Source organism: Histoplasma capsulatum, assembly GCF_000150115.1.
Source record: "Histoplasma capsulatum G186AR genomic scaffold supercont2.2, whole genome shotgun sequence".
NCBI classification, from domain to species: domain Eukaryota; kingdom Fungi; phylum Ascomycota; class Eurotiomycetes; order Onygenales; family Ajellomycetaceae; genus Histoplasma; species Histoplasma capsulatum.
Genome location: NW_025544802.1, coordinates 890583 through 908939, shown reverse-complemented (window position 1 = coordinate 908939; position 18357 = coordinate 890583). Strand labels below are relative to the sequence as shown.

Below are 18357 nucleotides of genomic sequence, written 5' to 3'. Positions count from 1 at the left end.
CTTGGACTAACAGCTGGTGCATGTATCGGGCAATATATGGCGCTGCTTTAAAGCTCTTGTGATGATTATGTCAATCCTTGAGTCTTGTCGGTCCGACATTGTTCCTGGGAGCCCAAAAAGATTTCTTCTCTATCGATGAAGTCAAGAAAGTACCTACCTGGCTTGTAGCACATAATGGTAAGTAAAAAATTGAAGGGGGCGTTTATTTCTTAGCTCATGCTAATTCCGTGTCAGAAAATCAAATCTCTTTCCAGATCTGCTGCAACACTGCAGGAGCCAGGTTCGAATACCTCCAAGCTCCCTCGAAACCTTGATCCCGCACAACATCCTTTTGAGAGGGCGCGGGAATATACAAGGGCCCTCAATGCCACAAAGCTCGAGCGCATGTTTGCTGCACCTTTTGTGGCTCAGCTAGGCAATGGGCATGTCGATGGCGTATATTGTTTGGCAAAGGATCCAGTGTCGCTAGAACGGTTGGCCAGCGGAAGTGGTGATGGAGTTGTCAAGGTCTGGGACCTGGCTACACGGGATGAGATATGGCATGCTCCAGCACACGAAAATATCGTCAAGGGCATGTGCTGGACGTCAGATAGAAAACTGCTTTCATGCGCAGCTGACAAAACAATAAAACTATTCGACCCCTACGGTTCAGCATCTGAGACCCCTCCGCTCGCAACGTATTTTGGACAATCGGCATTCACCGGTGTTTCTCATCATGAAAGCCACCCCTCATTTGCCGCATCTTCGTCCGTAATATCCGTGTACGATTTATCTCGACCGTCCTCCACTCCCGCTCAGACCCTCCACTGGCCTACGAGCACCGACACAATCACCTCCCTCGCCTTCAACCGGACAGAAACATCCATTCTCGGCTCCACAGCCACTGACCGGTCGATCGTATTGTATGATCTCCGCACGTCATCCCCAGTTACGAAAGTGATCCTCACTCTTGCATCAAATGCCATATCCTGGAACCCGATGGAAGCGTTCAATTTTGCCGTTGCAAATGAAGACCATAACATATATATATTTGATATGAGGAAATTGGACCGCGTACTGAACGTGCTGAAAGACCATGTTGCGGCTGTCATGGATGTCGAGTTTAGCCCGACGGGAGAAGGCTTAGTTAGTGCTTCATACGACCGCACTGTACGATTATGGGACCGGAGCAAGGGGCATTCGAGGGATATATACCATACGAAACGGATGCAAAGGTGAGCTATATATGTAAGCAATAAGGTTGTCCCATCGACACTGACGTGTGATGATAGAGTATTCTCCGCAAAATTCACACCAGATAACAAGTACATCCTCTCCGGCTCGGACGACGGCAACATCCGTCTCTGGCGCGCAGAGGCATCTTCGCGGAGCGGCATCAAAACTGCACGGGAGAGACAGAAACTTGCGTATGACGAGGCGCTTAAGCAGCGGTATGCGCATATGCCTGAGATACGCCGCATCACGCGCCACCGCCACCTCCCCAAAGCTATAAAGAAGGCTGGCGAGATTAAAGCTGAAGAGATTGCTGCAATTAAGCGGAGAGAGGAGAATCTACGCAAGCATACTAAGAAGAAGGGCACGATGCCGAGGCAAAGCGAGAGAGAGAAGATGATTTTGGCTAAGGAACAATAAATCGCATCAATTCCTGCAGGAGAGCACGGAAAGCGGCAGTTGGTGGTTGGTTATTTCGTGTCTCGACGTACCAATAGCCAGGTCTTATATGACGATACGATGATTATCTATAATACGGTGATACCTTCATTGGAGGACAGATGGCCATTAGCGCAGTGTTGCCGCGTAGAACTCCGCATAGAAAGACGGCGGGGGAAAGGGGGGATATAATGTTCATGATTCGAAGACCAAAATTTGCTCACCAGGAGCAAATTGACATTATTATCAATGTTTATCCCGCAAACTCTACACGCATATATAGATACAACTCTTTCCCCAGGGGCCATGCAGCACACCCATTCTGAACCCCATCCAATTCTACCTCACTATCCACACTTTTCCAAAACGACCCCTTTTTATCCTTTTGTCTCCTTCTCCTTCTCCGATAGGACCGACATAGATGATGTTATGGCCTTTTCGCCCACCGCTTTATCAATTCCACTCAAATACCTCGCCAGCCGCTGAATAGCCACAGGGAGCACCGCATACCAATTTACCAGCGTCGCATAAGCTGGCAACCTAATAACCCCACCGTTCCCACTATCCACCGTCGCGACAATCTCCCGCGCAACCTGCACAGGTTCCAGGACAGGGGCAAAGAAATTATTGGGAGTCTTCACATCCTCAAAGAGAGGCGTGGCCATCTGGCCCGTCTCAACTAGGAGCATTTTCACCCGCTCGTAGTCGCCTGTGACGCGCAGCTCAGCCTCCACGGTCTTGTGCACGGCACCGATGGCTGCCTTCGTGGCTGTGTAGTCCGAGAGGCCAGCTGGGGTAAGGCTGCTACAGACGGAACTCAGAGTGACGATTGTACCGCCGGTTGGAGAAGACAGTATTCCGGGGAGGAATTGCTGGAGGGTGTTGAAGTAGGAGAGTAGATTTGCGTGAATGGTGGAGGAGATGGCGGCGGGGGAAAGGGATGTTATCGGCGCGCCGTTGATGGGGGCAGCGATGCAGTTTATGAGAATCGTCGGCGTTCCAAGCTGGTAGATAAAATTAGCACGGGTCAAAATATATATATAAATGAAACGAATGCATGGGCGGTGAGGTATTCAACACAAAGCAACAATTGAACAAGAGTTCCCAGGCGGTTTTGGTAATAATGAAAACGTACCTCCTTCTCAATCCTTTCCCGAACCCTCTCCACCTCCACCAAATTACCCACATCACACTTAAAATACCTAACGCTGTGAATCTCCTCCCACTCTTCCACTGCCTTCTCGCTCCCATCCCCTTGATCCTCCGTCCCAATATCCCGCACATCCAACACCGCCACATCCACCCCCCTCATCCCGTAGATCTCCGCAACCAACAGGCCCAACCCACTCGCACCCCCCGTCACAACCACAACCTCATCCTCCAACGACACTTCCCTCGGCGGCCCATATGTGAGACGCTTACTCACCACATTCAGCAGCAGCAGCAGCGACAGGAGTGTGGCATAAGCCGTTGTCACTCTGAAGGATGTGTGAGAGTACGGAGTTGCTTGGGCACGGAGGCAGAGGGGGATGAGCCAGGCTATGAAAGGGTGGAAGATCGATCTGTGCAGGACGCGGAGGATGAGGTCGAGAGTGAGACTATGGATCCAGTGTGGGTGCGGGTGGGGAATGCGCGGCGGAGAGGGGGATTTGGAGGGGCGCTGGTTCATGGTTGGCAAGGCGAAGAGAGGCGGGTTGTTTTTGTAGGAGCTGGAGACTCCAATTTGTGGTTGTGAGATTGGGATTTTTTGGGTCTGAATTGGCGATGAGGAGGTTAGGGTGATACAACACCACCTAGATCGCGAAGATGCTAGGGAAACTTAAGAGAAAAGAACGGGAAAGAAAATCAGGCGGGAAGACTTGTAATTACACGTAGATGTCTCCCCGATACGTGAAATGTGTCCTCGCATATCTCTGAGGCTGGTGGTTGAAGCTCCAGAAAATATTCTGACGCCGATTGAGTTTCAGAATGACATCATCAATGCTTGGGTAGTTACAGGCAGTTAAGGTAATGAATGATATTGTACTAGACTCCTCCGAACATCAATTATTGATAAAATGACCTTTGGTTAAAAAGGAGGAGAAAAACAAGAATGTAATGAGGAATCATGCAGAGAGAGAGGAGAAGAATCAGATTTCATATACTCTAACAGTTCCTTATCCTTTATCTAGGGAGAGCTAACTATTCACAAAAAAACCTGCAATTACAGAGCTGCATCTCGTTGCATCCATCCATCCATCCATCCATTCCTGGAAACGAAATAAAAAGAGAAAGCACAAAATCCTGCAATAAGCGCCATTGAGCTATTTAAGGAAAGGTCAGAGAAAATCGAAAAACACCTCAGCAACAAAGGGGAATTTCCGGTAGTTCAATCAGCCAAACACCCTCCATCGCCAACCACGCCCAACCAAAGGCCATGAAACGAAAACAAAGAAAAACGATGCGGAAAGAATAAAGGGGAAAAGTGGAAGCAAAAACAAATAAAAGCAAAAAGCAAAAATCTTCCTCCAATTTCAATCCCTCTACATCACACCTCCCCCACCTCCTGTCGCCATCCTCGCGAAATCCTTCGGCACCTCCCACCCATGCATCCGACACGCCCGGATATACGCCTCCACCGCCTCCCCAACCCCGTAATCCCTCACAGTCCCTTTACTGACGCTCTGCCCACGAACCAGACGCGCTGGTTGCGGCTCCGTACTCGAAATCGCCATGCGCACCTGTAACAGCACGCTCTCGATACTCGACGCCGCTGACCAGCCCGAATTGGTCAGAAGTTCCATGCACAGGGCGCCACCGGCGGTGACATGGCCGCCGCCGCCGGCTAGGAAGCTGAGAAAGCGTGGGCGGATGACACGCACGAAGGGCGGGGAGATGGGGTATTCGCTTGGGAAGCGGAGTTCGAGCACGACGGATTTGAGACCGGCTTGCTTGAGGTCTGTGGCGAGCGGGAGCGAAGGGTCGAAGGAGTGCAGTTCGACGATCCATTGGTAGATTGTGCTGGTTATGCTCGGGTCGACATACCAACCCAGTTCGTGGAGGGGGTGGGTGTCTTGAGTTTGAAGCGTGGTTTTGAAATCGCGTAGGAGGGCTTTAGTGCTCCATGGTGTTGCTGTTTTTGGTTGGTCGAAGAGCGGAAGTTTAGCTGCGACAAGAGTGCCGGGGACAAAGTCGGTTTTCGGGGCGGAGGAGTAGATGGTTGTGGCTGTGGTGGGTGTGTCGCGGACTGGAGCTTTACCTTTGTCGTTGCCTTTACTGTTATTGCTGTTGCCCTGTTTGTGGGACCGGTTCTGAGGGTTTTCAAGAAGTATGAGGATATCTTCGTCATCAGTGTCTTCACTGATATAGCCATCTGACGTGGATGGGTCTTCCCTGGCATCTGAGGTCTTTGCCGAAGTACTTGGGGAAAATTTGTCGAATTTTGATATTCCGGCTGACACACGTCGAAAAATGGAAGAGCCATCACCGAAGATCTGAAGTGCTTCCTTCGTGGTTTGCTGTTGCGTATCAGCAGAACTCTTAATTGCTAGCGGAGTAGCATTGATGTCCCCAGCATTTGCTTGCTGGACCTTAGGGGTACTCCCACCAATACGGCGCTTTTGGCTAATCGCCGTTACGGGGATTCGAATCGGATTTCCATTTGGCCCTTGGGCAGTATATCCAGGGTCTTGCAGATGGCAGGCAGACGAGATATGCTCTTTCATGGGATCTTTTGTGCAGACTTCGACAGACTGACAGCTAACAAACAGATAGCGCGTTTGTATCCAGTCCAGCTGCGCTACGACAAGATGGGGTGACTTGCTCACGAATTCGTTGGGTGCATTGACGACTTCGTTCAGGGATATTGCTGATTGGATTTTCAACCGGCTCTGTGGCCATGCTACTTGACAGCCTCTCATGTAAGAGGACGATGTTCTGAAAAAGGAGCTCATATATACGCCATCCCCAAACGCACGGCCGTTAAGTGTTTCTCGGAAATGCAAACCCTCGCGTAAGATGCCGTGCCAGTTTGAAATATGACTTCCATGCCAGGCAAAAATAGTCGGGTACTTGAGGTTTAGTCTTGAGGTTGCGGCATCGACTGCCTGAATGAATCGCTGTTCCTTGTCAGGGGCGCCCTGCGCGAACCTGAACTGCATGTAGCCTTCCATACCAGAGACACGATCGCTATCACTATATGCTCCGTGTGCCGTGTGACCATCTTGGATGATGCATGAACGGTTTGAAGCAACAATCCAACGCAGCACATCCAAAGCTGACTTGGAGATCCTGCCGTGCCAATCGGTAAGCATAGGCTCTGCTTTATCGGTGGTATTCATCAGGAACTCCCTCATCGCATCGACACTGGGCAATGTATCAAGGAGCATTGTAATGGTAAACTGCTTCTCAGGGGTCTCGATGTCATCGAAGTTAAGGTTATAGATACAAAATGTGACATCATGGTATCCCAATGGGATACTGGGCTGGTTGTCATTAGAGCCCGGTTTAGAGCCAGCTGATGCTGAGGCGCGGCGGGTGATGAGGCTAGACAGTTTAACCGTGGGGAAGAAGGAGATGTCCTGCACCCGACAGTGGAACTGTCCATTGCACAAACGGCTGCACATTACAAGCCAATCCCCAGCACGAACAGGGCAATTCCCACGGCCACTTGGGAAAAGAAGTTCCAACTTTGATTGGTCAAATTTGGCTTGGTGCACACTTCCACTTGATAAGCTGGTTTTGGAGCCCAGTCCGGAGCCCACGAGTGATACATCACGAGAATAGCATTCAACAGCGGGAACCAAAAGCCCAAGTCCAGTGGGGAAGTCATCCAACCGGCCCAGTTTAGCACTGGCATAGGTGAAGTTAACAAGGAGATCCACAACATCGGGCTGTGATATGATTTCCCATTCCAAACTAGGCCCGAATCCAAGAGCCATGAACTGATATAGACAAAGGCTTTTGGAGCATACGTATGGCTTCAGAGCCTCGAACGCGTTCTCTGTTTTGCAGTGACAGACAAGACAAAACTCAGTGCACCGGACGAAATGACGGAGTACAAACTGCATTGTAATCAGTGGGAAAGAGGCGCCATCGCCAATTTTCTCTACTAGATGGTCAGAGGTTACTAAATCTGGCAGTGCGGTCGATGAAGCAGCTAGCTTCTCTTCTCTAGTATATTTAGGATCTGATGGGTCTGCATGTCCGAGAGACTTTCCCTGTATATCATTGAAGAAAATTTCTGCTCCAGACCAAGGGAAGCCGAAGGTGTGTCTGTACCGTAGGATCTTAATAAAACGTTCGTTCAAAAGAGCATTGAGTGGTTTGCTGATGAACGACCGAGTCACCCTCCGAGTATTCGGTTCGTCAGCCTGCGAAAGAGTCGCTGTCCCCTTGTTCGTAGGTGGCGTCTTGGAGGAGGAACGGTTGAATGCCATAAGCGCACTCTGGAGGGTAGGCTTGTACGAATCGCACAGGTCGGCCTGGAATTCCATATAAGCCTTCCCAAACGCAGAGTCTTCTTGCATAATTTCTTCGAGAGACCGATATCTGTCTACATAGCGGATAAGGCAGACAAGATATTGGTTTCCATTCACATGCCAAGCTTGCATAGCTTCCTCAGATATTGCAAGCTTTGAGATCCGGCACGAAATGCAGATAATTGGATCCTCTGGATCTCCCAAATATCCCACTCTGAAGCCAGCTATTTTGGCCGCGCGAAGATCCGCTGCCATTTTGGCAAGGACGACATTGTCTAAATTTTTGCTCGACTTGCCAGTATCCGGTTTTTCGGCTTGCTCCACCGTGATTTTAGGAGAGTGTGGGGACCATCCATATTCATCATTGGAGTCTTCAGCTACATCTGGCATATCAACATCACTGCCTGAATCAGCAGACAAAGCTTTCTCCAGGGTGCTGGTAATTTGTAAGAGCATGTCAGAGATGCACAGGCCGCGAAGATAGGATTGGGCTTCCTCCAGCGCGTCAGTAACCGCCTGGGAAACATCTTCAGTTGTTGTATACACAAAGTAATCGTGCTCCTTTGGGTATAAAGATAGGTCTAATGTGAATTAGTTAGCAAGGTTTTGTTTTCTTTAGTAACAGGGATAGATCCATACATACCGGAAACAAGGATCTGAATTTCCACTGGCTTCCCAGATGGGGTATCTGGGGAAAATGTGCAGGAAATAACACCATCATCGTCACCAGCCTTCACACTCACCATGTGCGAGGTTTTCCCTTGGCTTGAAGCCTCTTGCAAATCACATACAAAGTCTAGCCTCGGCATGTTTGTTCTCAAGATCCCCTTGTCACAGTGCAAAACAGGACTTTGGAGAGTGGAGGGTGCAAGAGCTCAGAGAGAATAAAATGAAGCGTGCAGGACAATGTGATCAGATACATGAAATGAAAAAAAAAAAAGAGTGACGAGAAGAGTTGAAATGTATCTAAAGAGAAAAAGAACTGAAGAAATCGGGATATTCTGCAAACAATCCAGGAGGGCTTGCTTGCCAGGTAGCCTCAGGAGCCCAATTCTGAATTGTCTTTGAGAAATATCTGAAAGCGAAACAAATTCAGTGTTATTTTGATCAGCAGCTCAAAGAGGGCAAATAAAAGGTTATAGAACTACGAGTATGATTGTTGAGAGGGGCAAACAAGATGAGTGAATGGCGTACAGCTATGTCCTCTTCAGTCCAGAGGGCGTATTCTGCGACAGAAGACCACTATCAAAACCATAGATGGGCAGAAAAGCTAAAGCAAAGGTAAGGCACATGTATTGATTGCAGAGAGCAGATAATGAAGAGCTGGATAGAATTGGTTTAGCAACTCATCCTGCGCCACAATATGGTAGGAGAAAGCAGAGAATGCCTTGTCCCATCAACAAAAGATATTTCTCTAAGCCTTGTTTACACATGGGGAGAGAAAATAATAATAACACTAAAAACAAAAACAATCATAATGTGTCTTGTTGCGAGGAGTGCGCGTTGCGGTGCAACTGAGTCTTGTGGATACAACAGAAGAGCTCAACTCAGGCAACAGTGGATTGTGATGTATTTGATGAACTAGAAATCAATTGGCTGTGACCATTGATTAGTTCACTGAACTGCATGCAGAAAAGACACACAGACAGAAGAATGTCAGATTAGCAAACCGTGAGTGGTGTTTGAATGAAATAGCCAGATTGAAATTCCCAAGCATATCAGAAATGATGTCAAGGATAGCTAGCTGTCAATCCCTTCGATATGCATGATCTGTTTTGTAGCTACAACTCAACTACAACTGGCGCGGAAGAAAGGATTTTTGAAAGGCTTTCTTCTCCTGCATGTACCCCTTTGCTTAGTTTGTCCAACTAAACAACTAATAAATCATCAAAAACTCTCTTTTTAAGTGATCATTCTCATGAAGCATTTCCAGATCCTGTCCAGTGTACCTTATTGGCGAATCGAATACGGAGGATCGAGCTCCAACCCTGATAACTCCAAAAACCATCTGTCACACCGGTAAACTTACCATCGATCCCGCATAGCCAAATTTAGCCTTTGGCCCTACCTGGATTCGCTGGTTCAACGGGGGCAAACTTATGCGCGATTCGCTCGGAATACTAACCTGGGCAAATGCTTGGGTTTTGGCGCTGTGTATATTCCACGTGTGATAGCTTTAAGTTTCTTATACATAGTATGGATATCGACGCCTTTGCACTCATTTCGACCTCCGGGAGAAAATTGTTTCAAGCTCAAGGACGTCCGCTCTGACCATCGTGGTGCCGCGATGCTCTGGCACAATCATCAATAGCGTCTGAACGTACTATGCAGCTTAAAAATAACTCTGTTTGAGGGTTGACCGCATTGGTTATGCACTGAGCAGCTCAAAAGGCGAGAATAATATAAGGATTAACTTAAGCCAGTAAACTGTCAAGAATGGTTACCAAAAGGTTAGAAGAAGAAAAACCTTTACAAAAGACCAAGGAAATAAGGGTGACCTGGGTTAGTTACATAATCCGCCGTGATCACCAGTCAACCAGTTAAGCTCTACGCCAGAAGCAACTTCCGCCTATCTGTGCTATGGTCTACACATACAAGGCACGGACAAAACCACTACATCCTACCGCAGAGGTTTCCAGGGAACCTATGCTCAATTGATAGACATTTCTTTTAATACAAATGCCCCGGAATACCCAGACACAAATCACCGCTTGAAAAGGCGTGGAGCCGTCCCGACCACGCACCCCTAAAAGAAAGCAACAAACCAAGACCGGAATAACGTTCGTCACATATTTATCCCATTCATTTCATACTCCGATTCCACAAGCCATGGACCCCGCCACTCTACACGGACCCCCAGAAGGCCCCAAGATGACACAGCAATCTTCATCCTCCCACCTTGACCCCACCCTCTCCGTATTCGCAGATCCCGCCTTCGACCCAGTAGAGTACCTAAACAACATCCTTCCGCCCTTCTCCTTCTCCCTCTCTTCGTCCCAAACAACAACAGCGATAACGCCAACAGCAAAACCAAAAGCTGCAGACACCTCCACTACCACTACCACCTCCACTGTCTCCCTTGCGGCGCTTTCAGCACAAACTCAATCCCTCGTCTCACAACTCAGTGCGCAAAATGTGCGGCTGTCGAATACCCTCACGCAGCTGACGGATGAAATACTGCGTGGAGGGGGCCGGCTGGCATATGAGGTGGAAGTGTTGCGGGGAGAAGTGGCGGGGTTGTCGGATGCGTTAGGAGAAGGGTTGGTAGATGATATTGGACGGTTTGTGCCCGGTGGGAAGATATTGGATATACATGCGCCTGCGGAGACGGACACAGGCGCGGAGGCGGGGACAGAAACACAAGCAAAACCTGGCGACCTAGCCGATAATGCTACCAAATCGCAATCGCAATCTCAAACACGAACAGAGGATGACCGAAAACAACCACAAACGCATGAACCACAGCAACCACAACCACAACCCGCCGTAGACGAGCCCGTCTACCTCACCCAACTCCGCACCCTAACCAACGTCCGCGCCCGGCTCGAACAGGTGATCCACACATTCGGCGAGGCCATGGAATGGCCCCTCGCCCCTTCCGAAATATCCATCGCCTCCTCCTTCATCTCCGTCTCGGCGCCGGAACCCGGCGCGGGGGACCAACATAGCCGCGAGGAGAAAGGGAAGGAGGTCGCGAGGAAGCTGCGGGAGGAAATCATGGAGCTGCTTAATAAGGATAACGCCACGGGTACGACCACGGATCAAGATATTGATACAGATGGGGTGGAAGCAGCTAGTCGGCGGGTTGAGGCGTTGCGGGAGCTGGCGGGCGTGTGGAAGGGGACGGCGGAGGAGAAGGCGCGGATGAAGTTTGTGGATGGATTGGCGAAGATGGTTGAGGAGCGGAGAAAAGTTGTGCAGAGTGAAAGGGAGCGGGAGATGAAGGGCCGGTTGACCGGGAATAGCAATGCTGGGTGGGATGGGAAGGTAGGTGGGGCGCAGGAAGGCAGGAGTAGTACGAATGGGGCTGGTAATACTACTGCTGCTAGATCTTCTGCTGCTGGTAGTGGTGGTGGGTTGTTGCGAAATCTACAGCGATTGCGGGACGAGATATATCTCGATTGAAGTGAGAATGAGAGGCTTCTGTAAATACTGTATAGTTTGCTTTCGCACTTCAATTTTAGATAGGTCCATGCTCTGGTAAACACAGAGCTATGAATTCGGGGTTAATTGAATATGGGTACTCAAACGGCGAGTTATTTTTTTGTTCAAGTCTTAGACATTGCTCTATCGAATGCTACATGAATATATCTACCTAAGCCCACAGATAAGTAAATGGAATTGTTTATAGAGTATTCTCTGGGAAGCTGTTCTAGTTAACTAGTTATAGGTGGGTCGGGTTACGGCGTGTTCAAACCCGACCCTCACAATAACCAGGTTATATGCAGAGGTGCAGTCACTCAGTCATCAATGCCACTGCATATAATCTGGTTATTGCTGGTGTGTGTTCAATTTCATGTTCATATATACAGAATACTTGTATTTAGTAAGAGAAATACTATTAAATTCAGATATATGTGACTTTGCACACAGAAAGTTATATAATCACTAACTAAATGATCTGCTTGACTTCATCTCTACTAAAGAACTACTGATTTCAGATACTGTATAGAAGTATAAGTCAACTGTCTGAGTGTCATACACAGTCTGTATGACTAGATCTAACTTTATAATAATAATATATATACATCTATAATAATAATGAAGAAATGAAGATCAAAGAGAGAGAACAGAACAGAATAGAACAGAAAAATGAAAGCTTTGTATATACTCTATTCAATAAAAATGAAATTATTCTGTGTATCAGACTGAGTATTATAATTCACATCATCTACTGCTGATGCTTGTAGCTGTGATGACTGTCTATTATAAAAATCATTATATATATCAGACTGATTCACAGAGTCATGAAGAAAGCAGCACACTGTATAATTATATCATTTACAGTTGATATATACTTCTTCAAAGTGACTATATATATAGCAGCACAATGAGAACAGTTTAAGCTCAGAGAATATACAACACTGTGTACAGTCTATAATAAGAGTTCTATCACAGAATTGAATCAGAATGATATTGATGTATGATGAATAATAAGACAACACTTGATCAGCTCTGATATATGTATAAATATACAATATATTAAAATCAGAGACAGTAAGCAGAGCACAGAATTAAAGACTATAACAAAATATACTCAGCTGAAGATTACTGATATATATTATATTATACTCTGATTATTTCTGTCATTCATTTTGATGTTCAGCAGCTGAATGATATAAGTCAATCAATTCAGTCTAAGTCAGATTCTGCTGAGTGATAACAGAATTGTATGAAATGAAAGTTCTTATATTATAATCAGCTTTCTATGCTGTATAATAGAGAAGCAGAGAAATACTTATATTGTTTATAGAGAGAGAAAGAAAGAGAGAACACTGTTGAAGAGCAGAAGAGAGCTGATCTTCTTTTTTATAAAAAAAAAAAATTGAAAATCTTCTCTGACTATATATACAAGTCTCTGTCAGTGTTCTTCTTCTTTGATATAATGAAATAAACATCTCATACAGTGTATGAAGTGAGAAAAAGATAGAGTGAACAGTGAATGAGTGATCTTGATAAATTTCAACAAGAGAATGATGAATTCTGATACAAAAGAGATTATATATATCAGTGAATGATGATGAAGAAGCTGAAGAGAGAAAGAGAAAAAAAGTTGAGAGAGAAGACAGAGAAAGAAGGGATTTTATAATCAACTTATTGTTGTTATTGTTGTGAATGAAAGAGAAAAGTGGAAATATCTTACATATAAAAGAGAAAAGAGAGAAAGAGAGAATACTCACTCTTATGAATTCTGCTGAGGCAGTCTGCATATATAAATAAATAAATACTCAAAATTAAAAAATATACAATATAGTATAGTTAATATATACAGATTATCTTCTTACTCTTCTAAGAAAGACAGAGAGTTTATTCAGACTCATTCTTAATTATATATATATCAATTCAAGCTTCTTCATAATCTCTAGAACAGATTTTGATTTCATTGTACAGTGATAACTGAGTATCTTATTGATAATTATCTTTCATCAGAAAAAGAACATACATTTATTATTCTTCTTTTTTCAGCTAGATTTATATGATGACTTCAGATACTGTATAGAGAACTGTTCATTCAATCTCTATTTTCATTTCTTTCAGAGATTATTGACTGATTGAATTGTATGAGAGAGTTGATATATTCAAATATCATTTTCAGTTGATAATGCTATAGTAGAAGTGGTGACAGCAGCAGCAGCAGTTGATAAAGAGAAGAATGAAGATATAGATACAGAGATGAAGAAAATCTTAACAGTATCTTTCTGTACACAGACAGAAACAGAGACAGACTGAAAGATTCAGAATTCAGTTGTTATTATATCAATTCCACACTGAATTCTATCAATCTTCTTCTTTATTTATACATCTCTGATCTTTATCTGATCTGTCATCACATTGATCTGTCTCTGTACAGTATTCAGACTCTCAAAAATCTATAATACTGACTGTTGAAGTATCATCTTTTATAAAGAAATGAGAATTAACTCTGCAGTCTGTACAGCATCTGCAAACTGCTTATACTCTGTATACTGAAACACTGAGTCAGTCCACAGTGAATGAGTTGAAAATTCTCTCTAAAGAAGAGTAGAGTTCTGTAGTATCACTGTATAAAAATAATCTAACAGCTGTAAAAACCTCTGAGCTGTAAGATTATCTGAGTCAAATAAACTTTCACTATCAAGCAGCTTCAGACTCACATCAGAGATCTCAGAAGAAGTGATATAAAAGAATCTATTCTCAGAATGAAATCAGATAAGTCATTCATTCATTTATAGTCAGAGAGATTTCTTCAACAGCTCTGATGAGATGACTGTAGCTTATGAAAGATAATAATTATTTGATAAGCTAGAATTGAACTCTGCAATTCCTTATACAAACTCTCAATTAATCTGACTGAGATAGCAGCTGATCAAAAAGTTATTATTTCATCACTCAGCTCTGTAAATGCTGTTCTCATTCATTTTATTAAGCTCTGTCTTTTATACATCTGTGAATTGTTTGATATGAGTCTTCTTTATCATCTTTGATATATCTGTATATATAAAGAGCTTGTTTATTCATTTAAGATGAGTTCTATAGAAGATCTGCTTGTATGAATTCTCACTCTTGAGTAAGTGAATATTGTATCAGAGCTGATGATAGTGAAACTGAGACAGAGACTTCTGTACAATATTTCATCTATAGAATAAATAGAATACAATCTGTAATATTGAACAAAAAATATAATTTTTATGCTGTATGACAGTTGAATATTCAAGTCTATTATTCTAATTTATCTTATCATTATTTATAATCTGAATAAGAGATCAGCAGAGTATTGATCTTTTATTTAACAGCTTAATTATAAACAGATCAGTCAACTACATCTCTCATCTGAACTACTCTTTCAGCAGTATATAATGACTTATAAAAAAGTCAGCTGCTGTACAGAGAAGAGACTCAACTGTATATCTTTCATTTCTCTGTCATCTCTTTCAGTACTGATATACAAAGTTCATTATATTCAGCTTAGTATAGCTGTTCATCAGAGTATCTGCATCTCTATTCATAAACTCTGTATATCTCTATATATACTCTATAGATCTGTAAGTCTTTAACATATCATTCAAAATCTGATCAACTGAATAAGAATGAGAGTTCTTCTGTCTACTCTGCTGTATATAATACAAATTAATAAAAACTGTTCAATACTGTTTGATCAGACTCTCTTCTATTATCTGCACAATCTTTTCTCTCTCAGTATTTATATACTTTCTTTTAAGATGATTCTTTCTGAGTGAATAATTGAGAACTCTTTTACTAAAGAATCAGATTGTCTTCTGTTCAGAGACAATCTGACTATCTGAAAACTTCTTTTTATTATATTATTTCTATTGTACAGATAGTGGAGATTGAGCAGCAGTGAGAAATTAATCTATCAAATTTCATCTCTCTTCATACACAGAAATAAAGAAAAAATAGAAATAAAATAAATCTATATATTATTATTCATTTATTCTGCTTTTCTGTGTATACTATTTATATATTCTTTGATCTACTTTATCTACTGATTTTCAGTGTATTCTCTCTCTGTACTGTCATCTCTACAATAAGATTATACTGTAGCTGCTCTCATACAGCAGCTGCTTCAACAGCAGTATCAGCAGCAGAGATTATTATCAGTCTTTCTCACTTATACAGAAATACAAGAGTTTCAAAATAGATGAATAAAAATAAGAATAGTTAAGAATAGAAATTAATACAAGAGCAGAGAGAGAAGAATACAGTAGTGGGATGATAATTATTAAATACACATTCAGAGAGAGGCTGATACAGTCATTGTACATAATATTACAGAAAAGTTATCTCTTTTATATGATCAAAGAAGATAGCTCACCATACAGAACATGTATGGGTTATTCAGGGGCCTTGGCTGAACACCATAGGAACACGTGTTCGAACACAGGCAAATCCACCTTCATATAACCACTAGTTACACCAAAAAAGTTATTCCCCTTACGTCATCATTTGCCATGGTAAACAACCATAGCTAGCTAGCTAGTTACTCCGTATCCTGTTCCACCTCCGACTATCACCATAGCCAATTAGATGTGGCATTCTTGCCTCTTCGCTCGTGAGGGGATCGGGTAGTCATATTCGACGCTGCTGCTGTTTACCTACACAGTCTACCTTACCTCTAGTTAGGAGCAAACAGTATGCGCGTACTGGATTATAAGGGTGTGAGGGATGGCGCTGGCGTATATCTCTCAACGCTGTCCAGGCCTCTGCGGAGGTCAAGGAGGACAAAGACGCTCTGGGCCATTGCAGGTATCATGGTGGTTCTTTTCCTGATGTCCAGAAGCAGTCTGTATCAGGTACGTTGTAGTTTGCAGAACTGCTAAGCAGACACAAGCTGCTGATATCCCCACAGACCCTGGATGCCGATATCCCTGAGCTATATCCTAGCCAGCCGGTGACCTCGCTTGCGGAGGATGAGATATCGCCCGCCATCAACTCCTCCCCTCCCAAATTGAACGAAGATGGCACATTCGCTAGTGGCCTCACAAAACCAAACCATTCCTTCCATCTCATCATCCGCCGACCGAGCAATGAGTCTGATATTTGCAGGACAATAGCCACCGCCATGATTCTAAACTATCCGCCGCCAACAGTGCTTTTCCTAGACGAGCTTATCAATGAAGAAGGGAAGCAAGAGCCAGGGAGAGCGGATCCACTACTGGCTATGCACAGGTATCTCACAAAGAACACGAATTTGAAAGATGACGATGTTATCCTGGTTATCGACGGCAAAGATACCTGGTTCCAACTGCCGCCTGAAATACTTCTCCAACGATTCCACGACATGCTGAAAGGGCATAACAGGAAAATAAAGTGGAGATATGGCTCTGTTCCGGAGAAGGCCACGAAAAATGTGGATCCTGGCACGCTGAAGTCAACACAGAAATACTCACAGCGCATTATTTTTGCAGCTGATAAAGTCTGTCGGCCGGATCTTCCGCACGATGCTTCCTGTGTTGCAGTGCCTTACTCCAACCTACCACCAGACATCTACGGTCCCCTGACCGATACTGGCAAAGACGTGGCACAAAACCGGCCCAGATGGTTAAATTCTGGTTCATTTGTCGGGTTAGTGGGCGATGTGAAACGTCTATATGAACATGCAGCGGACCTTAATTCCAAAATCCCCATCCCAGCCGACGAACAGCGTGTCCTAGCTCAAATATTCGGCGAGCAGGAATACGCCCGAGAGCTATATAGACACCTCACGCGACCAAACTGGTACATCTTCATAGGCGAATTATTCGGAATCCTCAAACGCGTAGACATATCACGGCTATTCATGCAGCTGGTCCCAGGACGCCGTTACGAATTTGCCATCGGCCTCGATTACAAATCCCAACTCTTCTTCACAATGTCCCCTCATTCCCATCACAACCTGGAATGGTTACATTACAACAATGTCTCGCAACTCTCCTCCGCACAGCTGAGACACGGCGTCCCTCGCGAGTCCCGCATAAACATACCAGCCGATGTCTCCAGGTGCGGAAACCCTTTCACTCCACCACACCCGCTAACGACCCAAATTCCATCCCCTTACCATTCTTCAGTCGATAACCTTCCAAGCCCGCAAAATGAATCATGGTACACCCTCTCCCTCGCCACAGACATCCACTCCACCTCCGTTCCCGTTCTCCTCCACACAAACACCGAGGCCTCAGACCCCAACTCTCTCCACCTCTGGTGGCAGCACATGTGGTACCACCCCTGGTTCCACGCGCTACTGCGCAAATCCATGTGTGCGTCGCGGGAACCCATCGCGGCTCGTGCAGCTCTGCGCGGGGCCAACATGGACGAGCGGGACACGCGTGACGGCAGAGGTGACGTGTGGACGGGTACTGGTGAGTGGTGTGATTGGGCGAGTTTGTGTAAAGGGAAGGAAGGGTTAAGTTTTGTCAACGATGGCTTTGGGAAATGGGGAGAGGATCTTGGAGGTGATTATCTCGCACCCGTTTATGATAAGTTTGGGTAGCTAGCAGAGGGCAGCATTTTGAGGGGTATGTATGAAGATTTTCCTCTTTTTCTCAAGCTTGTATGCATTTTTAATTGTATGATATTTGATGTGGGACGTATGGCGTGTATTTTCCTCTATTATTTAACATTCCATCTCGAATGAAAGGTAGGATGAGGCGTTTCTGCTTCCTTTTGCTGCCATCCAGGTGCTTTTAAGATGATTTTACGGGTTGGGGCTTCGACTTCTTTGGATCGAATGCCTGGTAAAGGCCTCCAGCCATGAACAGTGTAGAACTGTACAAGAATAATTGATATTGACAACAACTGTTTAGCCTACAAAAAAGGAACACATACTCCGTGAGAAGGGCGTATTTTAAGATTAAAAACTTGCAAGGGACTCTATTGAGTGCACAAAATATTTGGTGAGCTACATAGATGGCAAGGGAAAGAAGGAGGGTAGACATCAACACACATACGAAATTGAAGAAAACAGCTCGTCAGAGATAGGAAAACTGTCAAGGACGTCTGCAGCCAGTTCAAGAACGGCGAATTTATAGGAGCTTCCGTTTCTCTTCTCGAT

General features: G+C 44.7%; 6 protein-coding genes across 6 annotated transcripts; 3 read left to right on the top strand and 3 right to left on the bottom strand.

The window, feature by feature from the left end:
- Positions 1–156: 156 nt before the first annotated feature.
- On the top strand, positions 157–1632 carry HCBG_01519 (U3 small nucleolar RNA associated protein; the record flags this gene model as incomplete). The annotated part of the gene is made up of 3 exons (XM_045428569.1): positions 157–177; positions 235–1214; positions 1272–1632. The coding sequence occupies 3 exons, from the start codon at positions 175–177 to the stop codon at positions 1630–1632; spliced, it is 1344 nt and encodes a 447-aa protein (XP_045290355.1).
- Positions 1633–1853: 221 nt separating this feature from the next.
- HCBG_01518 (uncharacterized protein) lies at positions 1854–3319 on the bottom strand (the record flags this gene model as incomplete). Its single annotated transcript, XM_045428568.1, has 2 exons — positions 1854–2654; positions 2786–3319. The coding sequence occupies 2 exons, from the start codon at positions 3317–3319 to the stop codon at positions 2028–2030; spliced, it is 1161 nt and encodes a 386-aa protein (XP_045290354.1).
- An 853-nt stretch (positions 3320–4172) lies between these two features.
- On the bottom strand, positions 4173–7918 carry HCBG_01517 (ubiquitin-conjugating enzyme; the record flags this gene model as incomplete). The annotated part of the gene is made up of 2 exons (XM_045428567.1): positions 4173–7690; positions 7753–7918. The coding sequence occupies 2 exons, from the start codon at positions 7916–7918 to the stop codon at positions 4173–4175; spliced, it is 3684 nt and encodes a 1227-aa protein (XP_045290353.1).
- Positions 7919–8985: 1067 nt separating this feature from the next.
- On the bottom strand, positions 8986–9384 carry HCBG_01516 (uncharacterized protein; the record flags this gene model as incomplete). Its single annotated transcript, XM_045428566.1, has 3 exons — positions 8986–9117; positions 9139–9259; positions 9338–9384. 3 exons carry the CDS (start codon positions 9382–9384, stop codon positions 8986–8988), a joined length of 300 nt encoding a protein of 99 aa, XP_045290352.1.
- A 554-nt stretch (positions 9385–9938) lies between these two features.
- On the top strand, positions 9939–11355 carry HCBG_01515 (uncharacterized protein; the record flags this gene model as incomplete). The annotated part of the gene is made up of 1 exon (XM_045428565.1): positions 9939–11355. The coding sequence occupies one exon, from the start codon at positions 9939–9941 to the stop codon at positions 11232–11234; it is 1296 nt and encodes a 431-aa protein (XP_045290351.1).
- Positions 11356–15961: 4606 nt separating this feature from the next.
- Positions 15962–17796, top strand: HCBG_01514 (uncharacterized protein; the record flags this gene model as incomplete). The annotated part of the gene is made up of 2 exons (XM_045428564.1): positions 15962–16120; positions 16177–17796. The coding sequence occupies 2 exons, from the start codon at positions 15962–15964 to the stop codon at positions 17794–17796; spliced, it is 1779 nt and encodes a 592-aa protein (XP_045290350.1).
- Between the last annotated feature and the right edge of the window lie 561 nt (positions 17797–18357).